The sequence below is a fragment of the Strigops habroptila genome, chromosome 1, assembly GCF_004027225.2.
Source record: "Strigops habroptila isolate Jane chromosome 1, bStrHab1.2.pri, whole genome shotgun sequence".
In the NCBI taxonomy this organism is placed as follows: domain Eukaryota; kingdom Metazoa; phylum Chordata; class Aves; order Psittaciformes; family Psittacidae; genus Strigops; species Strigops habroptila.
The window spans coordinates 119,449,416-119,471,137 of NC_044277.2; the positions used below are offsets into that span (position 1 = coordinate 119,449,416).

General features: G+C 40.5%; 3 protein-coding genes across 5 annotated transcripts in view; 2 read left to right on the forward strand and 1 right to left on the reverse strand.

Annotated features, from left to right (window-relative positions):
* NMT2 (N-myristoyltransferase 2) overlaps window positions 1-9,132 on the forward strand; it is a 31,143-nt gene extending 22,011 nt beyond the window's left edge. The window contains 7 exon segments of the mRNA XM_030496915.1: window positions 3,149-3,319; window positions 5,087-5,091; window positions 6,093-6,147; window positions 6,149-6,262; window positions 8,135-8,191; window positions 8,193-8,273; window positions 8,467-9,132. Coding sequence (XP_030352775.1) covers window positions 3,149-3,319; window positions 5,087-5,091; window positions 6,093-6,147; window positions 6,149-6,262; window positions 8,135-8,191; window positions 8,193-8,273; window positions 8,467-8,487 — 504 coding nt within the window. The 3' untranslated portion in view covers window positions 8,488-9,132.
* A 3,055-nt stretch (window positions 9,133-12,187) lies between these two features.
* On the reverse strand, window positions 12,188-15,150 carry RPP38 (ribonuclease P/MRP subunit p38). Of its 2 annotated transcripts, none has more exons than XM_030496857.1 (2): window positions 15,054-15,150; window positions 12,188-13,207 (listed from the first exon to the last, which is right to left on the reverse strand). In XM_030496857.1, exon 2 carries the CDS (start codon window positions 13,172-13,174, stop codon window positions 12,332-12,334), a length of 843 nt encoding a protein of 280 aa, XP_030352717.1. In that variant the 5' UTR covers window positions 13,175-13,207; window positions 15,054-15,150; the 3' UTR covers window positions 12,188-12,331. The 2 variants fall into 2 exon arrangements, with proteins under 2 accessions (XP_030352717.1, XP_030352725.1); XM_030496865.1 differs by having other exon boundaries at window positions 12,188-13,205; window positions 13,948-15,133.
* Window positions 14,747-21,697, forward strand: ACBD7 (acyl-CoA binding domain containing 7). Of its 2 annotated transcripts, none has more exons than XM_030496887.1 (5): window positions 14,747-15,039; window positions 16,280-16,488; window positions 21,030-21,147; window positions 21,257-21,319; window positions 21,407-21,697. In XM_030496887.1, the coding sequence occupies exons 2-5, from the start codon at window positions 16,477-16,479 to the stop codon at window positions 21,478-21,480; spliced, it is 267 nt and encodes an 88-aa protein (XP_030352747.1). In that variant the 5' UTR covers window positions 14,747-15,039; window positions 16,280-16,476; the 3' UTR covers window positions 21,481-21,697. The 2 variants fall into 2 exon arrangements, with proteins under 2 accessions (XP_030352747.1, XP_030352737.1); XM_030496877.1 differs by lacking the exon at window positions 14,747-15,039 and adding an exon at window positions 15,141-15,587.
* The last annotated feature ends 25 nt before the right edge of the window (window positions 21,698-21,722 follow it).

Sequence of the window (21,722 nt, forward strand, 5' to 3'; positions counted from 1 at the left end):
TTTTCTGTTCTGTCAGAGAATGTTGTTGTTCTGCAGTAAACAGGCTCAGCAAAAGCCACCTCAGTATGTTGTGTACTGTTTATTTGGATGGTCTAGCGAAAAAAACCCCAAGTGTTCTGGCATAGCTAGGTTGGTTACTAATATTTTCCCTTATGTTTGCAGCTAGTAGTTAGGCTGGCAAAAAGCCTTAGGGTGCATTTCCAAGACAGGGCAAGTCACTGTAAGTAGTCTGAGATGTACTATTAAAAAATCTCATTGCTGTAATTAATAGCCTATAGAAGATAGTACGAGCTTTATGATTTGAAAACAACTTTGCTTGTAAAAGCTGCGTTGCTATTTGGAGGGATTGCACAATACCCTTTACCTGTACTATATCAGTGAACCTTTCTTTATTTAAACAAACCCTCCCTTTTGGTTAAAAAAAAATCAAACAATATTTTTCTTCACTTACAGTACTTTGTAATAATTTATCTGACTTGGAAAATTGCATCTGTTTATATTTACCTTGATGCAGCAGGTTCTTTTACTACTTGTATATGTTAGTAGTAGACTAAGCACTCCTAGGTATAAAGCACATGTCATGGCTTGGTCTGAACTCCTGCTGCTGTCAGAGAGACTGGTCTTCTGTGCTGCCTGCATGCTACCTGTGTCTGCACATGCAGGTTCTCCCTTGCGTGCAGGGCAGCAGTTTTCAGAGCTTACGAATTAATAACCAAATTAATTAGGTTTTAATCATGGAGAGCTAAATATAGCTTCCATCAAATCGTGAAGACTTTTTTAATAGTCTGAAAAAGTGCAGTAGACCATTTCAAATACAGGTTTTGATGGCAACTCTAGTATTGTTTCTCATGGAAGCAGTACAGGAAAAGAATAAAGAATAAGGATCTTTCTTACAGTACAAAAAGCATACCTACAGAGAATCATTAGAAACAACAGCAATTTTACCCTGATCATCTTCCTATCATAATAATAAAAACCCAGATTTCAACAGAAAAGTAAATTATGGAAAACAAAGAATACATCATATCACATGCAGAACATATAGCTAAGGCAAACATACTGTACAGAGATGTGCAAATAGAAAACAGGTGCTTTGAAAAGCAACTTTTAAAACCAAGTGATGTAGGAGTCCATATGCCCCAGCTGTGTATTTTTAGATTGGACTTGGGAGCTTCTCCCATGGAAAATAAAGGTTTAATCTTCATGTTAATGTTTTCTCTTTAGGTTTCTTTAGGTGCTTTGGGTATTTTTTTAATTTTTAATTTTTTTTTCTTGATAAGGGGTTTAAGTGCTGTCGAGGGTCTTTATCTCAGTTTCAGGCTGTTACCGTAAACAGTACCACCACACAAATTCGTTCATTCAGGTCGCACTGTCCTGTCCCTTAGCACCAAACACTGTTTCTTGCATTTTAACCTCTTTTCATCATGTCCTTGGAATATCATTGCTATTGGAAGCTAGTCTCACTTTAAGAGGAGTTAATCATTCCTAATCACTTGAACACTCTGACTTAAAAAGCTTAAATATTATTAATTAATACCACCCTCATTGAAGGCTGCGTTTGTGCATGTACCTACAGATGTAATAAGTAAAGTGCATTTTTTTTCTAAGTGTTTAATCTCTTGAGCAAGGAGTTTTCTGAAAGAGGTAGATTTTGGCTGTGTTTAGAATAAGGACAGGAGCATCTTTTTCTCTGTATGTCTTTTCCTGACTGTGATCCTGAGCCAGGATACTGGCATGAATATGTGCCCAATGCAGCTTGATATGTGGAGCAGAGAAACAAATTTTAGCTCGGTTCTGTACACCTTCCCTCACTTCTGGGGCTGCAAATAATCATTTACTGGTAGCCATTCTGAGCGTTGCTGGGGGATAAAGACATTTCAGCCCAGCTGCTTTTCCTCCCATCGTGTTCCAGTGTATGGCTTTAGAAGAAGGACAAAGGCTTGGAGGAAGCCAAAATTAACCTTTTATAGGTTATGAATGAAATATGGCATAGGAAGTGTCATGTTGATGGGTCAGGTGAATACCAATTTGGATTTAGGGCATTTAAAAATCTAGATGAAGTGCTATTGTGGAGGCAAACCATAGTCCCAGGCTGCTGAGGAAAGCAGGAAGACTAAAACGTAATACACAGGGCAGAGCTGTGGAAAAATGTGCCTTGGTTTTTTCATCTGGCTGTTGGCTCCCAGAGTATGTGAATAAATACCTCCCCCTGAATAATGCCTTTTGAGCAGACCATAATCAAATACACTAATTTCAGCCTTCCAGTAATCAAGTCTCTACCTGGCTGCTCTTGCAATTGACTTTGCTATGATTAACGTGATATGTGTATGTAGCTCAGACAGATGAAGCAGGATAAATGAGCTCTGAAGAGAACAAGCCTTAGCCTCCCTAAAAGGAAACATTCAGGAAAGCTAATAAAAGCTGGGGAGAAAACTTTAATCACCTTTGCTTGTTTAAACGTTAATTGCATAGTACTGGAAAGCACTATTTCCTTTTCTGATATTTAAAACCAAATAAGTAACTTTATTTGTTAAAATACTGTAGGTTTTTAATTTTGGGCACCTGTAAGTTATGAGAAGCTTTCTTGTTAACACAACAGCAGTTGCACCTGTATAGAAAGTTGAGTTAGCAAGGGAGTTTGCAAGTGTTAATAATAGGTGGACTTTAAAAAGAAAATGATTTCTAATTATACTTTATCAGCTGACTTTGGTTGAATCACAAGTGTTCTTGTCTTCAGATTAATTTCTGATACGCAAGTTGCTGTATGTTTTGTTTCTGTGTCTGGGCTCTAGGTAGTTTAGAAAAAGATAAGAAATAAAGACTGTCCTAAAAAAAATTAAACAGTACAAAATGCGTGAAGTCTAGGCTGTTGGCAATGGCGTCTATTTCTCTGGAGAAATGAAACTGTTTCAATAATGAAATATAAAGATTGAAGTGCCCCAGACTGTCTCAATAATTAGAAGAGAGGGAATTCTGATTGAAAGCCGTTTGCAAAATAGCATAATGAATTAGGTGGCTGGGGTAAAGTAGGCTAATAATGAATGCATTATAGCAAATGGAGTGAGTCTGCAACCTACTTTCAGGCTTTGCTGTATATGCAGTTTTCCTTTCAACATCTTAACATCTCTCTTTCTTTTGTTACAATAAGGCCACAAAGACTTCAGGTTTGAGACCAATGGAACAAAAAGATACTAAAGCAGTACAAGAATTAATCAACACTTACTTGAAACAGTTTAATCTTGCTCCTGTGATGGATGAAGAAGAGGTAGCCCACTGGTTCCTGCCTCGGGATCATATTATTGACACTTACGTAGTAGAGGTAAAACATGCCCTAACTACTTGATGAATGTGTATGTGAATGACGCTTACAGAAGCTCATGTCAGCATCAAGTTTTTGAAGTGTGGACAGTATGAAAAATCTGTGCTATAGGTAGAATTTGATACTCTGATTCCAAGCTTTGTTCTTTGCATTGCATCCCGTTAATGAGCGAATGTTTGGTTGTGATAAACTGCAGCTCCTATAACAGGATATTTTTAAGAAGAATTTTGAAAACTCAAAATATCACTATCTTGGAAATATTATAGAAAAGAACTTTACATATTTTAAAAAACAACCTTTCCACCTCCATTTGTCCATTTTTTCCATAGAGGTATGACATGATAATAAGCAGCAGTCTTCAAATCTTGTTTTCTAGAAAACAGAAAAAATGACACAATGACTGAGATAAGGATTTAGTTTGAGTTCAGTATCATTCTGTCAGGTGTCTAAGTTTTTGCCATGCACTAGTTCAAAATTCTTTATTTTAAAACCAGTTTTAGGGGCACTTGCTGGGCTAATTATATTTTTTGATGGTCTGCTTCAGTAAAATGTTTTTTTTCCCCAGTAAAAAAGTGTGCGTATGTGTGTACATATATACATGTAAATGTAAAATAGAGAAGTAAAAGTTAACATCTTTTGGTGCTGTTGTGAGTGTTGTCAGCTAGCAGTTAAATTATCTTGAAAATTACAGTCTTTGTCCACTCAAAAGATGGAGAGCATCATCTGTTCCTAACACTTACTCTTCCCTCCCCACCCTACTACTCCCACCCTCCAGCCTGTTGGTCACAACACTTCTTGCAAAATAAGCAGTGCAGGAATAGATCACCATTTGGTTTGGAAATCTCCAAGGAAGACAAGCTGCGATATATAATAACTGTGATAAAGCTAGTGGAGAAAGAGGCACTCTTCCCTTTGAGTCCATACTAAATCAGTTGTAGGCATCATACTTGGATAGTGTATTACTTTGTTTAAAGAGACAAGGTTATTTGAAAATAATCAGCACTAACATTCCTAAACCTACCAGCTCCTCACAGAAGCTGAAGGTTGTGAAGCTCAGTGTTCTCACATTGCAGCCTGAATTTGTGCAGGAGTCTCAGCTGAATTTAGAAACTTACTGCTGCTGGAGATGAGAGGTCGTGCTTATCACTTGTCATTGTCCCAAGCTTAGCTTTCTACTTTCATAGAATCATAGAATAGTTAGGGTTGGAAAGGATCTTAAGGACCTTAACCTCATCTAGTTCCAACCCTCCTGCCAGCAGGGGCAGGGACACCTTGCACTAAACAATGTCACCCATTTTTGCAGTGGGTCTAGTGCTCATTGGAATCTTCCATGGTATAATTTAATTTATTCTCCCTCCTGCTTTCTCCACTTTTCTCCACTCCTCTTCTTCACTCCCCACTCTCTGGGTTGGTTTTTGACTTTGTTAGTGAGTTGAAGCCTACAGAACAATCTGTAAGCACCAGACCACCATGAGTGTGCCACTGGCAGTGCCATTTTAACTGAACAGCGCAATCTTGTCTTGTTTGTTATACACTGTCTCTTGGACTGGTTTCACACTATACAAAATGTAGATTGGTTAGTGCTTAAAGACATGTGTGACCTGGAGAAGTTAGCATCAGATTTTTAAGTCATCTTTGTAATGTGCAGAGCTAAAACCTTAAAATAGTCTGTATAATTCCTGAATTAATATTTTTATTGTCCTTACTGAATTTAGTGAGGGACTTAGTAACTTCCTGTTACTCTTTTTTAGTTTATCTCTACTACAGAATCTGTACCTGCTTAAGACAATAGCTTTTTTGCATGTGGTGGGTTCACTCTCTTACTTTTTACTGTAGAAGTACTACCAATTTAAGGTCCATGTGAGGTCCTTCACTGAGCTCAAAATAGTGGGCACACAGTCAATTCAAAAAAAGCAAACAAGCAAGACAAGCATTTGTGTGTCTCCTTTGCCTTATCTTCTTGGAGATATCAGGAGACCGCAATTGAATAGCAGGAGTGAAAATCTGGGTAGGTTTTTTGTGCTCAGCATGTCAGGTCGTAACCCAGGTACAATTATTTCCCATTTCCTACTAATCTACACTCCAGAAGATAATTAAACTGCATTAGGTGCCTGACATATGAAGGAGTTTATGTAGGATACTTTAGGTTTCTGTATAAGTACCTTTTTTTGATCGCTACTGTTCTTAATAGAATTTCAGTGTGATTTAGCAGTTGTCTAGCAAATGGATTAATAGTAGCAAAATGGATTAATAGGTTGATTAGTAAATCACTAAGCTGATTTAACTATGCTTTGTATGCCAGCACAGTACATTTTTTTTCCTGGTATTAGAAAGTTGAGAAAATTACTCCTCACTGTGAACTTCATCAGTTTTAAAAAGCATTCTTTTAAAAATTATTTCGATTGGAAACAAATTTCTGTACTTTTTTTTGGAAGTGTGCTCTGTTGATATTAGGCTAAGCTTGGAAAACAAACTGTAATGCTTTGGCAATTCCTTGTCAAAATGTTATTGGTGTAATAGACTAGAAAAAGCTAAATGTTTGTTTCCTTTTCTGAAGTGAGTATTTCAGGCTTCAGTCTCACTCTGATGTATAGATACATCTTGGCAAGAATTCAGGTTTCTTCAAAACCTTAGCCAAGATTACCTGTTACACCGTAATACTTACAGTGCACAGAACTGTGCTGTATTTATTACTTCCTTAGAACTGTCGTGTCAGCCTAACCAATAACCAAGTGGTTACTTCTTATTAATTGATTTTAATTTTTTTTTGTAGGGCCTCAAATGGTGTTTTAACAGACTTCCTGAGTTTCTACACGTTACCTTCAACAAGTGATGCACCATCCTGTTCATAAAAGCCTCAAAGCTGCCTATTCCTTTTACAACATTCATAACAGAGACCCCCTCTTGGACTTAATGAATGATGCACTCATTATAGCTAAATTGGTAAGTTATGTTGGGGTTTTTTTTTCTGCTTCTTTCACAAAAGTATTCTTGGGAGTGCTGACAAGGTAAGAACCGGCAGGAATTTATGCGTATCATTGCATTCTGATTTCTTCTGCTGTTCACAGTACAGAGTGCAGTTGTTGAGACGTATACTATATATATTAAAGTATAAAATGCTATGCTTGTTTTTCCTCTGAGCAATGCTAGGAATGACAAGTGCGTGAAGATCAAGTGTTTGCAATAGCTTGAGCTCTGTAAATATCCAAGAGCACACAGATGACCATATTCCCTAAGTACCAGTAGAACAGAAAGTATCACTAAAATAGTTTCCCTTGAAGATGAGTTAATAAGTTCTATTAAATCAATTTTGTTTAAACTATTTTTTATTTCTACAAAATGTAAAAGTTATTTTGTGCAAGCTTTATCATTTTACATTGCTGCCTATAAAGCTCTGTTATGTTGTAGCTTTTAAGCACACCTTCATGCATGGAATTACACTGACAGATGGTTTAGTTGAATGGAAAGGAAGAGACTATAAATGGAAGTTTTTTAACATAAGAATTTTAAGACTTTGGTTCTGTCTGATGGAAACTAATACTCAGTCCTTAATTATCAGGGTTTTGTGGGACTGCAGTGCCAACACCAGTGGCGATATAGTCTGGTACAGAGCTGTGCAAGTGGTGCATATCCCAGCACTCTGAATTCTCAGGGACCTGTTTAGCCCTGGCAATCCACAGCACTGCACAGGCTTCATCTAGTCTATAATATTCATTCTAGCAACCATTCCCAACACACTGCAGAGCATAGGCATGTTTTCTGCTCCTTATGTTTGGAGCTTGCCCCTCCCATCTGCAGTGTTGCTGCCGCACTGGCTTGTGGTATTACACCTACCAGATTGAGTGCTCAATGCAAGGATTTCTAGCTGTGTTCCAGCAGACCACATTCAGAGCCATCTGTGCTGCATGTGACACAGGATTTCTGTGTCGATCCTGTATGAAGCCAGTGATGGTCTGCAAAGGCTGTATCTGTTCAGGGCTTCAAGCTACATGAAAGCAGTCACATGCGTGCCTGAAGTCCTGCTGGCACACAGCCTTTGTGCTGTTAAGGCTTCAGGTTCTTAGGTCAGACTCCCTCACAGTTAATTGCAAACAAATGGAGTTTTATATCCAGAACCTCAAGCAAATTCAGTTATTCATATGTGATGACTGTCACTGTGATGGACTTTATTTCTATGGTTGCATGTTAAGAGTTCACAGTAAAGTTGGGATTTGAGTATGTTTGTGTTGGTGCACTGAAACCCTGTGAGTAGTTCGGCTGTGTGTCTGTTCTGGGAGCAGAATGCTTTTTGAGTGGTGAATTTGGAGGCTGAGGAGAGAAGGACTTGGTAGAGGGTGCATGAGGGAGCGTAACATGAAAGATTAGAGTTCTAAATAGAATGGCATTCAGAAAAGGACCAAATCACAGAAATAAAACATTTAACAGAATGATAAATGGCTGAAAACACCATAAGCCGTTTTATGCAGCTTTAGCTGGAATAGGCCGTGTGTGTCAAACACTGTATGTGACTGTAAAAAATGCCTGTCTATAGCGATAGGATAATAGATAATGCTTTAGTGACTCTTTAGACCTTTACCCCTGAAAGTGGCTTTAAAATTCCTGCCTTTTTGGAGGTAATCTTCAAGCAAAGTTGTGCCTTATGCTTCACTTTTTCTTGGGAAAATTTCTTTGTGTGTGTACCTAATTAAAAGGCAAGATTTATTCCCTTTTTTTTTCCACTTAATTAGCCTTGTCTCTTGGATATTGTATGTCACATTGTATGTATCATTTGAAACTTTAAAAGGTAAAATTTAAAAAATGTTTTGCTATTGCCAGAAAGGATTTGATGTGTTCAATGCACTAGACTTAATGGAAAACAAAACATTCCTGGAAAAAACTCAAGTTTGGGATTGGAGATGGAAATTTGCAGTATTATTTGTACAACTGGAGGTGTCCTGGCATGGAATCTGAAAAGGTAAGGGAGGAAAAAAGAGCTTCTGAATTCTCTTTGGTGTAATGGTACATTAATCTACACTGGCCAAAATGTTTTAAAATAACTTTTTTAATCGGTCATATTTAAGATCTATAATTGACATGCAGAAAAGTAATGCTATTTAGATTTATTGCCATACTTGAACTGAAATGCTGTCGTCTTCTTCTTCCTTTAGGTTGGTCTTGTATTACAATGAGGACACTTATGTTTCTAGAACTTTGAGGTCATCGTTTGAGTTAATTTGATCTCCATAACTCTTGGAACGGTGTTGTTCAAGAGGAGTAAAAGCACAACGTCGGTGATACTGAGATAGCCCATTAAACCTGAGCAATGAAGACATCCATATGTGACCAAATTTATGCATTTTCAGATAGATCAGAAGGTCCATGAAACTCTTTTATTGTCCATGAAAAGAATAAAAGCACATTCATTTAAGTTTCAAAGCTTAGCTTGCACCTTGATGAGAAGAAGGTATTTTTTTTCCACTCTGTAGAAAAGACTGTTTTGTACAAACTGAACTTCAGTGGTGGATTAGGGGTACAAAATATTTGCTATTATGTGGATGAAACTGCTGCATTTCTATTTATTAAGTGGTGGTGTATGTTTGTCAGTGTAACAGAATGAAGGATACAAACTTGAGTATCTTTGCTTATTTACTTCACATGGATATCATCATTTGGGGGAAAAATAATGAAGTACAATACGTTTGTAGCTCTATGGAAGTCCTGGATGTTTTTGTAACTGGAGCAGTATGACAATGTACTGGTTTAACTAGTGCATTTGTTTCTCCATAAGCAACGCTGCCAAATCAATAAAAATACAGATTTGTACTTTGATCTTCGATAGATCAGTGGATTGATTTAACAGTATCGCACTGTTCAGTGGCAGGTGGTTTTTTTTCTTATTTTGATGTTTTTTCGTCTGGGTGTTATCTATGTTGCCGGAATGATAATACATTACTGTACTTAATTTACAGTTGTGGCACAAAACCTTAGTTTTTCCTCAGTAGAATAACATCAGCCTGTGTGTAAAACTAAGAATTTTAGTAGTGCTATCAGGATATTTATAGTTTGAATGTTTTCAACGCTTCTGCGAAATTGCACATATTCCTTTGTCTACTTTGATTTCCTATGAAGTCTGTAATTCTAATGAAAAGTATCTTGTGTAAATACTTATTCAGAAATTGTTCCTGGTAGTGTTTTTATCCTGACTTTGGAACAAGAAGTTTTACTATATATGTGGCTGGTAAGCAGAAGAGAAACGCTCTACCCTCAGTCCTTGGAAGTCTTTGTACTGCGCTTCCTGAAACGTAGGAGGGCTGATCTTTGTTGTTGGGGGGAGCTGTTAATTCCCTCATGAATGCTCAGCAACCAGAGTGGCTTCTGAAGCACTTGATATGCATTCCAGCATAGTGTCATAGCTAGATATGGTAGCAGTTCTTTCAGCTCACGCTTGCTGCAGTAACGTGAGCACTGAGAAAGTCTGCAGTAAGAAACTGTTCTAGCTGAAAGTGCCAAATTGTGGTAGTGAAGCCTCTGTGCTGTAAGCATCTTTTGAATGTGACATGAATATCTCATGAAATGCAAATGTCTAAACTTTCCTTTTAAACATGCCTGTAATTCTGAAAGCAGATCTTGCTGGAAGTTGAATTCTGTACCTGAAAACATCAATTTAGATGAAGATAAATTTGTCTGTTCTTCATAACTGCTAGCCCTACCCACCTCCTTGTAGCAGTGGGGTTTTTCTTTCTTCCCACTCCTTTTCCAATGTGTGAATGGTTTGTGGTTTGGTTTCTTTTTCTTGTTTAATTGCCTAGAGTCAGTGATAAATACTTTCCCTTACTGCATTATAGCTCTATGATTAAAGCATTCGACTTCCTTCAAACAAAGGAAGGGATTCAACGTGGTTTGTCTGACCCCTGGGTGTGCACCAGCTTGGGACCTCATTAATTCAAAAGGGCTTCAGAGGAGATCTCTCAGACGTGCAGCTGGGCTCTACAACTTTGGCCCTCTGATGGTAGCTGTCTGCTAGTAGCAGTCATAACAGATGGTGCAGAGGGAGCTTTGACTCCCTCTGTGAGGCCTGAGCAGAATTAAGTGCCTGAAACTGTAACTGATGGTAGTGATATCTGAGGTTTCAAGAAGGATTTAATCTCAACTCTATCAAAGACTTAGTTCTTAATTCCCAAAAGGCAGGAAGATGCTCAGTGCGTTCTGCTTCAGGTCTAAAGGCACAGCTCACTTGGCTGCTGTTTAACACGAGGTGGGACAGCAGGGCATAGCTCTGTCCTCATGGGTGGGGTACTGAGTTGCTAAGAAATGGTTGTAGCCCAGCATTCCCTTACCTGGAGGGGTGATCTTGAATGCCAGGTGAAAGATATGCTCATGTTCTCTACCTTCCCTTCCCTTCATGAAAATGCAAGTGGAAGAAAGGGTAGCCAGACATTTTCTTTTCTCTCTTCTTTGAAATCGGAAGGCAAATCCTCCCCAGCACTGTTGTTTGGAAAAGCATTGAGGCCATGATGGGCCCAAATATGTCCAGGTAGAAGACAGACTTGAACCTGGCTTACTTGCAGCCTGGCTTTCTGCCCTAGTCTTAAGGTAATTGCACATGAAGGAAGGCGTGTGGCCACTCTTGTGCTGTATTCTGGGAGAATAGTGCCATTTACTTCTGAATCTGAAGGGTAAACTTCCCTGTCTTGTAAATGTTACAGTTAGCTAGCATGCCTTCACATTTTTGTGCATACAAAAAGCCAGAACAAAGGCCATGTATGAAGGACTACAAAGCCAGACAAAAAACCGTCATCTCTTCTTGCCACTCTCAGCCAGGGAGGGCAAAAACTTTGGCATTAAACATCTTACTTTTGTTTAAACTTCAGGGAGCATCATGACTACAGAATCACTGCTACTGCCTCCCTTTGTAGTTGGTATCATGAACTAAAGTCACGCTTAAATAAACCTAAAATACAGATTAGGTATCTGATGGTACTGGACATTTTGGATTAACAAATTTCTGAAACCTACAACATGTAAATTCCATTTTTAAGGATCAACAAAGTAATTAAAGGTATTTTGTGGTTTCTTTTAAAATACCATATTGATGTTTGCTTAAACTACAGAGCGCCAAGTAAGTTCCTCGCCTGTTGATTTTGATTATCTGGATTGCAGCACTATTCCCCCTCCTTCCTACAACACAATTATCTCATTAGGAAACTATTTGTAGTCTCTAGCAAAACTAAAGAAAAAACTCAAAAGTTACGTGGAATGTTTTCAGTCTTGTGGCAGTTACAGCTGTCATCTACTTTATACCCAACAGTGTATGGCTTATCCAATTTCCTGGGAAATTAATCGACTCCATTTAGAAATCAAATGGAGTTTAGGTTAGCTTACATTTTCTCACAGGGTGTGTGTTAATAGTTTGCATAAGGAAGCCATCTTTCAAAATGCAGCAGTAGTAATTGGGTTTTGTTCTGTATTTGAAAATAAAGATTGTTCCTTCAGTGTATGAGACACCAGGTATTAGATGGAAGTCAAGTCTGTGTATGTTCTTCACCAGAACAAGGTTATTGTTCAGCAAACTATGACAGTTCAAAAGGGAAGTCCAAGTGTGCTGTTTACTTGAAACAAGCATTGAACCAGCTTTAAAAGTTATACTGGCATGGACCTTTGTTTAAATAAACTTTCACTTTTGGTATTGATTTGTTTGGATAATTATACTTAAATCTGTTTTGCTTGAAGCATGTTCATCTGTATAAAAATACAACATTTGTTTAGTGCTTTGCATTAATTCCAAAGATGTACTTATTATAATGTCTTCAATTACATCAGCATATTCATTATCAATTTTAACTCTGTGCAAATGAAATATTTGCCCCCAGGTAAAGACTCACACCCAAGTTTGAGCAATATTCTTTATTAAAGCAGAAAGTACCTCAACTGAATGCAACATCACGTTCACCTTGTATTCAAGTGCTTTACACTGTAAAGCCTAACAAGATAGTTCAGTTAGAGCTGTACTCCGTACTGCATTTAAAAAATCAGTTATGCTGAAAAAACTTTCTTCTTTTTGCGAGGTGGTTTTTTTATCTTATTTGGATTTGGGACAAGTTTCTTGATTTTCATAGGCTGCAAAATTACATTTGAAAGATTGCTTTCCATACGCTTCCGCTTCTGGCTCATGAACTCATCCCCCAGCGCCTCAGGTTGCTGCTCAGGTTCCTCATTTTCTGAAGAACCTGTATGAGCAAAATCCACAGCTGCTTCAGTTCTGTACTGAAACCACGGCACTTCCAAAGCTGGTATCTTGGGAATTATTGCTGCTATTGCTTCTGTAAATTTATCAGACTGCTTTTTAAAGCCTAGTGCTAAAACGGATGTTAAGCCAAGAAGTGGTGCGATAGTTTCACTGAGGCGGGGAACCTGCCCTGCTGGTGTGGCTCGACTTGCGCTCAGCTGAATGAGGTGCGATGTGATCATGGCAGGCTTTGCAGACTTGCACACCAGCAAGAGAAGTAGTTCATCTTTTTCCAATGCTTTTGTAACTTCATTAACTCCAATAGCAAGCTGTCTTCTGATACTTGTGTCAGTCCACCCCGTTTTTTGTCGATGGCCTTCTGCATCCTCTTCCTTGGGGAGGTCACTGGTGGTAGTGTTGCACTTTCTTTCCATTTGTTTTTTTGTAAGGGAACGTTTTTTTATTCTTGGGGTCTCAACCTTTTTAAGCCCAATATGTTTAATCCTTTCTTCTAAGGTCTGTAGTATAAAATGCATATCTTCTCCGTCGATGGTTTTCCACTCTAAAACAAAGGGGTTATCTAAACATGTTTTTACAGCAGCTTTCTTTGCTTTGCGAAGTGTTGCTGTCCCTTGCTGAATTACAGACATCCTGAGCCTCTTTTGTGTTTCGCCACCCTAGCTGTGAAGGGAAGAAAGTACTAAATGTTAGTTCAAATACTGCACTGTTTGCTGTGGACATCAGTACCAGAAGCTTCTATTGAGAGCGCAGAAGAGAAATGTCACATCTCAGAGTGATACTGGCAATTATTGCCCTCCTCACATAAGCTCAGTGCTAATCTTTAACACATATTCCACAAGGCACCTGCTGTGCTGCCTCTTTTTAATAAAAAATTAAACAGCAGACTGGACAGCAAGGCAACACCAGTGACAAGAGACCTTCTAAAGCTCAACGAAAGCAGATGGAGATACTATACTTCTAAAAAACAAACCAACCCAGAACCACAAGTTGAAGGACCACTCAGTTTTCACTGCTGAGCAGCTGTGCTGTAGCAGTATAATGACATGAAAAAAACAAAACCAAAAAAAGCAGAATCACAATGTGAAACAAGCTCCAACTTCCGGAATTTATTGAGGATTTTTAGAACTTTAATTTACCTTTTCATTCCATAATCCATGTCTTGTGTTTGTCTGCATTTAGAAGGTATGACAGAAACCTGCAGACTCTATTAATAAATTTATGCTTTCCATGAAGGAAGGGAATGGGCCTCCAGAAAGTTCAGGTGTTTTTTACTCGTGTGACCTAGATCATGCCTTTAGGTTCAATGAAGTGGGTGCAGGGAAAGTACAACTGTTCAAGCTCTGACTGATCTAGTCCCAAGTAACAGTGAAGGCAGGCCTGATTACAGGCCCTAGTAACTCACCAAGTCCCCACACTCCTGCTTGGATTACCATTCACCATCTCCTCGCTAAAGCAGTGATATCTTCATTGTTGCACAGCCAAGCTTACAAACAAGAGTTTTATCAATGCAGTGCGAACTGTGAAGCTGTCAGAAACATAGGAGCGGTTTTTGGAGAACAGTGAAACTGAACAGGTATTTCAAAATACAACAAAGCACCGTGCCCTCTGTCACACTCTCAGAACCTGTGCAATGCCCTGCAGGGCACCCAGGCGATGGCCCCAGCTGTCTGCCTCCAACACCGGGAACTGGAGAAACTGTTTGGGGAGGACAGGGCTGCCATTCCCCTCTGCTCCCAGCCACCCAGAATGGTTCCATCAGGGATGGAAGATCTGCCAACCTATTTCATTAGTCCTTAATGGAGCTATCGTCCATGCAGTTATCTGATCCCTTTTGCTTACCATCACAGTTGCAACAACCAAAAAGTGGTAACAGCTGAAGAGTGAAAATGACCACTAGAAATCTTACATGGGACCGAACGGGAAATGGAAGCTTATGACAGGTTTAAAAAAAAAAAAAAAGATGTCAGGGTTATGGTTTTTAACAGCTTTCAATTAGGGATGCTCTGATGGCCTTTTGCAAGGGTTATCAAGCCATGTCAGCCACTTCTACATGAGAAAGGAGCAAAAGGTGAGATATTTTTCAGTTGAACTTTTCCCTTTCAGAATGGGCACTACTGAGGAAAACAAGCGTGCGAGAACACGAAATAAAGCAACGATGCACGAAAGAGGCACTGAGCGCCCGCGCCCCGCCCCGCCGCCCCGAGCCCCTGCTCCCCGCGGAGGGGAGACACGACCAGCCCGCGGCCCCGGCCCCTCGCCCCCCGGGCAGCCGGGACCCCTCCACGGGGCTCCCCTGGCCAACAGGTCCACCGCGCGGCAGCAGCACCACCGCGTGCGAGCGCACCGCCCCGGCCCCAGCCGCGGCTCCACCCGCCTCCCCGCAGCCGTTGGGCCCAGCCCTGCCGCGGGGCGGCTGCGAGCCCGGGGCCAGGAGCGCCGCCGCCGCAGGAACAGGCCGGCCCTCCCCGGGCCGCGCCCGCAGCCCGGCAGCGAAGTAAGCCCTACCTCCCGCCGCGGCCTCCGCCACCCGCCCGCCTGCCCGGGCACACGCCCGTCGGTCGCAGCGCGCCGGCGCTCAGCGCAGCCCCGCTCCGCCCCTCGGCCCGCCTCTGCGCCGGCACAGCGGGCTCTGCGCCGCTGCCCGCCTCCCGCCCCGGGGGCCTGGGCTGGGAGCGGGCGGAGGGAGGAGCCGCGCAGCATGGGAGCGGCGGGAGCGCGTAGATGGGCCGGGCCGGTAGCCACTACCGGGCAGTAGCCCACTACCGGGGCAGACCAGAAAAACCGCGGGCATTGCGGCTCTGAGTGAAGGGGGCGTTACAGGCAGAAGCCTCCTCTCGGCATTCTCCTCGTTCCGAGCGCTACCGGTAAATTGCTTTATAGGGGGTGATAGATGTGATTTGTGGTACATCATCTAATGAAATCATGGCCAAGTCAAAAGGTGCTTCACAGGGACTTCACAGCGACAGGGGCGCCTGTCCACTGCTGTTTAGTGTGCGCCCCTGCCGCGCGTATACATCGTATTCTGTCACGATGGGGTGACAGGTAGAGCTAATTATGCTCAGGGTCTCCCACAACGTGCCGGGAGCCCAGTGACAAACCTTTACAGCACGCTCAGTTTCTGCGTTTTTACCGGGTTTATCGGTGTAAAAGCTCTGAAGCCATACAGTAGTATAGATTAATACTATACAGATACACGTAGATTAAACCATGCTTAAGGAATTACGAATATAAATGTACAGAGGCGTTAATATGAATAATTTATGAATTGATAGATAAGGAGGGATGGATTTTTTTCCTTTAGTGGTTACCGTTGTAGGTTAGTTTATCTGTTAATTTAATATTCATTTTTTTAATCTCGTATTTAGTAGAGCAAAGAAAAAACAGCGTTCTCAAGGTATTTTGTGTGTGTGACTGCTGGTGTGTGGTATCCCCCGGATGACCCCCGTGTTTTTCAGAGTTGCAGTTAGAGGATGCGAGGTCCCAGGCAGGGCCGGGCACGGGCAGGGGCTGTGGCAGAGGGAACAGTAGCCATAGCTGGGCTGGTTGTGGTTCATATCACTCAAGAAATTCCTTTTTCAAACAAAGGGCTTGGAAAGCCTGCTGTATCTCTGCTCTTAGGAGGGCGGCCTAATCCTCAGGGGTATGGAACCGAGCTCAAGCTTTCTGAACAAACTAGCGTGGGCTTAACGCTTAATGCCCCCACTAACCCTCCCCTGTCGCTCGTCACCGCTCAGTTGTCCCTGCAGTGTGAGCGAGCCCCTCTGTCCTGCCCCGGCGTGGCTGGCAAGCTGAGGCCACTGGTGCCCAGCCCAGCGCTCTCCGCGGAGCTCAGCCCCACCACCGCGCCCGCGCCGCAGGAGCCAAGGGGCAGCAGCGCCGCATCCCCGCTGGAGAAGGAGGGAGGCCAGTCCCTGGGCATCCTCGCAGCATCATGACTCTCGAGGTAAGCATCTGCATCTGGCGGGGCAGAGGCACAAGGAGAGGAGAGGGAGGGGGTGCGCTGTCCATCTGTGCAGAGCCGCGTCGGAGACAGCAGTGTTTGTTCAGCTTAAGGATTATTACTGCAAAATCAAGGTTACCTTGCAGCGCAAGACATTTGCCTAAGCCTCTGGAAGTTAAATAATGCATTACTTCTTGCAAGTGAAGGGTGAGAGACATGCTGCTTATTTTGAACTCTTCAGACGTCGTGTAATTTTTGGAGCTTTACCTGTTTAGAGAGTGCATGAATTGTTTTTCTTTATGTGTGCAGCTGAGTTTACTAGGGCTGCATTATGCACTGAAAGGTAGTTACATATTTAGTTTTTTAGGATCTAGCTATAAAAGGAGGAGGGAAGCTTTGAACCCTGAAGCAGTGGTATATGTGCATTTGGGAAGCGTGAATAATTTTTAAGGGAGTTGTGCATGTATTTTTAGAGTGTGTGCGTGTTTGGAGTGGTGCATTTCGATGGGCTTGTGTTTTGTTAGGAAAGCTGTTACTTTCTCCTTCTTGGCTAGAGACATCTTCCTTCTACCTTGTCTCTGACTATGGAGTTAAATCATTCTTGAGGAAATTATCTTAATTGCTGGCTTTTAGCCTCCTACCTTTGTAGCAGATGATGAATACTTCCCTTGTCTTGCTCATGCCGTGATGGATTAGGCTGGTTTTCTTCATTAGGCTTTCTATTATCCCTTTCACTTCAAGATTTGCAAGCCCCTTTATCCCAGACTCATTATAATGTCCGTCTCAGCTTGGTTAGTGTGCATGTTTTGCAAAGAGTGAGCAACATAATGCTCTGACCTAGATGCAGGGAGAGTATTGCCAGTAGCTCAGCAATTTTCTTCTGAGCTCCAGTTACGTTGAATGGCACAGAGGTTTTGTTGTGGCGTTTTACAGCTAAGGAGAAGAATCCTGTTTCTTCAGTTGGTCTGAATTGTCAAATCCCAAACATAACGCCAAATTTGTTTAATTAGTGATCATTGAAATTACAGTTCGTTTTATTCTGCCTTGGATTCACTCTAGAAAATAAATTTATTAGCTTGACAATTAAGCAATGAGCCATAAATCACATTGGAAAGAGCTGAGTGCAGTATGATATGCCATTCCATTGCTGTGTACAGTTACACTTTCATATAAAAATCAGTGCTTGAAATGCTACGGCATGGTTACACATTCTGCATTAGACATTATAGAGGTTTTCTATCCACTATGGCTTTGGTTGACAGCTACCATCCATAGCCATAAAAATTCATTGAATCAAGCTGTATGGGAGTGAGGACAAAATTAATAAAACAATGTTTTCATCAGGGAGGCTGTAAAAGATTTATAAGTTTTGCAAACTGGTAAAATGCTCTAAATGAATTCATTCAAGCTTTTTTCTTTGCACAAATGGAGTATGTGATAATAATCTGATGATTTGTGCATTTACCTTTAATGCATGTGTGTATGTTTATGTCTCTATATATACTTTTGCTTTTAATTTGAGGAGTTAAAAGGGAATTTTATTGGCATGTGATTAAAATGAAATTATATTTTTATAGGCTGCTCCTAAATATATTGTATAAGCAGCAAATCCTAAGCAACAGTGTGTGCACAATGACTGGCTAGAGGGAGATGAAGAAACCAGTATTTAAATTTTATTTCTGCATATTTCTTGCTCTGTAAGAAAGATATGCATTTGCATATTTTTAAAACAGTATCTTGTGATACTTGCCTATAGATCCAAATAGGATGTAAGTATATGAAGATAAGAAGCTTATTCACTTAATGGTTCCCTTTCTTAATTTTTTTTTTTAGTTATCTTTTGTCTTGTACAAGTCCAACAAGGCTTCTAGTTCATTCTTACTGCAAAGTTTAGATCAGAAAACAATTCAAGGCATGTGGAAGATTTCCACTGACTTGAATGGTCCTTGTACGTCAGTGCTGGCAGAGGCCCACATGCAGTAGTAGCCACAGTATAAAGGTGAGGATAGAACTTATTTAAACTTTAGTCAATTGTGGCAACTCAGTTATGTTTTATTATTGATAGTACTTCTTAATCTTACTGATAGCAGAGCATGAATGCTGCTTTTGTTTGTACGTGTATGGATAGTATTAAGAGATGTCTGTGATGTAGGAGTCTGTGATAAGTAGGTATAGTCAAGAATGTCACAATCCTGGTGTTTGGATTAAGAATTAAATACTTATTTTAATAAATTCTACCTATAAAAGAAATCTCAAGAGTGGTGGGCCATCACATTTATTTTGGTAAGCAAACATACATCCCTTTTATACATCTATACCGACAGAGTGAGTATAAATGCTTTGCCTTTAGGACTGTCAGAGGTGTACCAGGTTCCAGTTTCCTTCAGACATTGTTAATTCAGTGATGTTAGTTACATCGCTGATTTCGTTTCCCTTTGTTGAGCGCTTCTGCATAATAAATGCTATACATCTATTCAAAATACTGTTGTATTTTGAGGAAATCCTTGAGCTTAGTTAGCCGGAAACAACTAGATGCTTTAATGATACTTGAAGTGTTTGGGGGAAATGTTTGCTTCTATTATTATTTAATTTCAATCACTAAGTTGCTAACATGGCTACTTTTTAACTGGGACCCTCCATAGACTTTCCAAGATTTATATACTTATACTAGTGTGACTATTTGTATGGTACCATCTGTGGAATTTTGTACTTTGTCAGGTTTCTAAAGGGAACATCAGGCAGCTCTTACTGTCTGTATCATTAAAGTATTTGGGAGATCTAATCAAGAGTGCTTGAGTTCTGCAAACAAGAGGAGAAAGGTGGGACTGGCTCCGGGAGCTTGCAGCTGTCAGAAAAGCTGAATTTGACTTCAATGCAAAGAACAGGTTCTGCTCACGTAGCTGCAACTCGGGAGCGAAGATTTTAGTTTGTGTTTAAAATGGAGCCATTCAAGCCCCTCAAATGTTATTTAAAGTCTTGGACGAATTGAGACAGAAGACACTTTATGAAATGTTTTACAATTTCTCTTTCAAGTGACATGAGGAACCTTGTACTCCCATTTTGTAGCCTTCAGGAAAACAAATAATGAGGTTTTGTATTTATTTCTGACATTAAACTTTGTAGAAGAAAATACTTACATTTTCTTTATCCAGAGCAAAGAAGAGAAAGAGCTTTTGTTATCCATATAATCCATTTATAACTCTGATACAAGCTGACTAAATCCAGTTACTTCAATTAAAATAGTTTTCATGATCAGTTTAATTCCTGCTAGAATGCTGGTTTTTATTTTTAAGTAAACGTATTAAAGTGCTTGTATCTTTTTTGCATTATAGTAGCACAGTGACCTGGTGAGTCTGTGGTCACTGTATGAAATCTAGCGCTCTCTGAAATGTCCCGGGACGTGTAACAGGACTCCAAGCTCTATGCTCAAGTCTAGTCTGAGGCTTAGAGGACACTTCTGTGAAGACAGGCGGAGGGAGTTGGGCTTGTTCAGCCTGGAGAAGAAAAGGCACTGGGGAGCCTAGAGCAGCTTCCAGTGCCTAAAAAGGGCCTACAAGAAGTCTGGAGAGGGACTTCTTACAAGGACATGTAGTGACAGGACAAGGGGAATGGCTTTAAACTGAAAGAGGGAAGATTTAGATTAGATAGTAGGAAAAACATCTTCACTATGAGGGTGGTGAGGCACTGGCACAGGTTGCCCTGAGGAGCTGTGGCTGCCCCATCCCTGGCAGTTCAAGGCCAGGTTGGACAGGGCTTTGAGCAACCTGGTCTAGTGGAAGGTGTCCCTGCCCATGGCAGGGGGTTGGAACTAGATGATCTTTAAGGTCCCTTCCAACCCAAACCATCCTATGATTCTATGATTCTAGTATGTAGAGAGAATAATGGCTATAGCTTTGGGTTGATATAAGTGTGGGATGCATGATGATGAATGGAGTAAATTTAATGTTCTCCCCTGTGTTTGAGTTGAGTGTTGAAGGTGGTAATAGCAGGTATGTCTGTGCCAGCTGTTGGTTGCCTGTCACTGTCAGCAGAGAAGTGGAAATGAAGTGGGAAGTACCCCCCGAAGGGTATTTGCACTCTGCTGCTTGAATCAGCACTATGCGGTCAGGGACAGAAGGATTCAGAGATCACCACTGGGATATAAAGTTCAGTGAATGTCTTCATACCCCCAGTGTGACTGAGAGAGACATTTACACTACATTAATTGTATAGGCTGCTTGCATGAGTGTGTTTGTAGACACCCTGACACTAGACAGTCAGTAACGGTTCCAAGTGTTTAGATGTAATTTAGATGTAATGGTTCCAAGTGTTTAGCTGGAAAAAATAGGTTTACTTGTTTTAGTGTTGCTGACCTCATCAGCTAAGTAGGCCTGGTTCCCTTTCTAATAACTTACGGTTTTATTAATCTTCTTTCATGGGAAAGTGCCTAGATTTACCGCTAAACCCAAGTGAGTAATCAAGAGTGTCTAATGATACTACTTGCGTGTTATACTTAATGTTTTAAGCACACTCCTTGAGAGGAAAACTTTCTTTTCTTCCATCAGGCTGACTTTAACACTGCTGCAGAAGATGTAAAAAAATTAAAAACAAGGCCAACTGATGAAGAACTGAAGGAACTGTACGGATTATACAAACAGGCTACTGTTGGAGATATTAATATTGGTACTCCTATTCCTATATATACTTCACATTTACTCACATATCTTGATGAAATCAAGTAAATGCTATGCAAATCTGCACAATAATCAAAGGTATGCATTTGTTTCGGCAGAATGTCCAGGAACGCTAGATTTGAAAGCCAAAGCCAAATGGGAGGCATGGAACCTGAAAAAAGGTGTTACACCAATTAAATTTACATCATCTAGTCATGTTTATAGGATGACAAATGAGGAAGGATAATGACTCCTACTTTCCTTTGCAGGCTTATCAAAGGAGGATGCCATGAAAGCCTATATCTCTAAAGTAAAAGAAATGGTAGAAAAATATGGGATCTAGAATATTCAAAATAATTCCCACTAACAACTAACCCTTCAGTAGCTAATGAACTAACTCTGTTGAGAAAAATGCAATACTAACTCCTTAACTCCTTATTGTGTAGTCTGACAGTAAAATCTTTTAAGCATAAGCTGTTTGACTGTAAAAGGTATTTGCATACCTACTCTATATTTTAGATTGTATCTTATTCTAAATAAATTTAAACCTAATAAATTAAGCTGCCTGTAAGAATTGTGGATTTT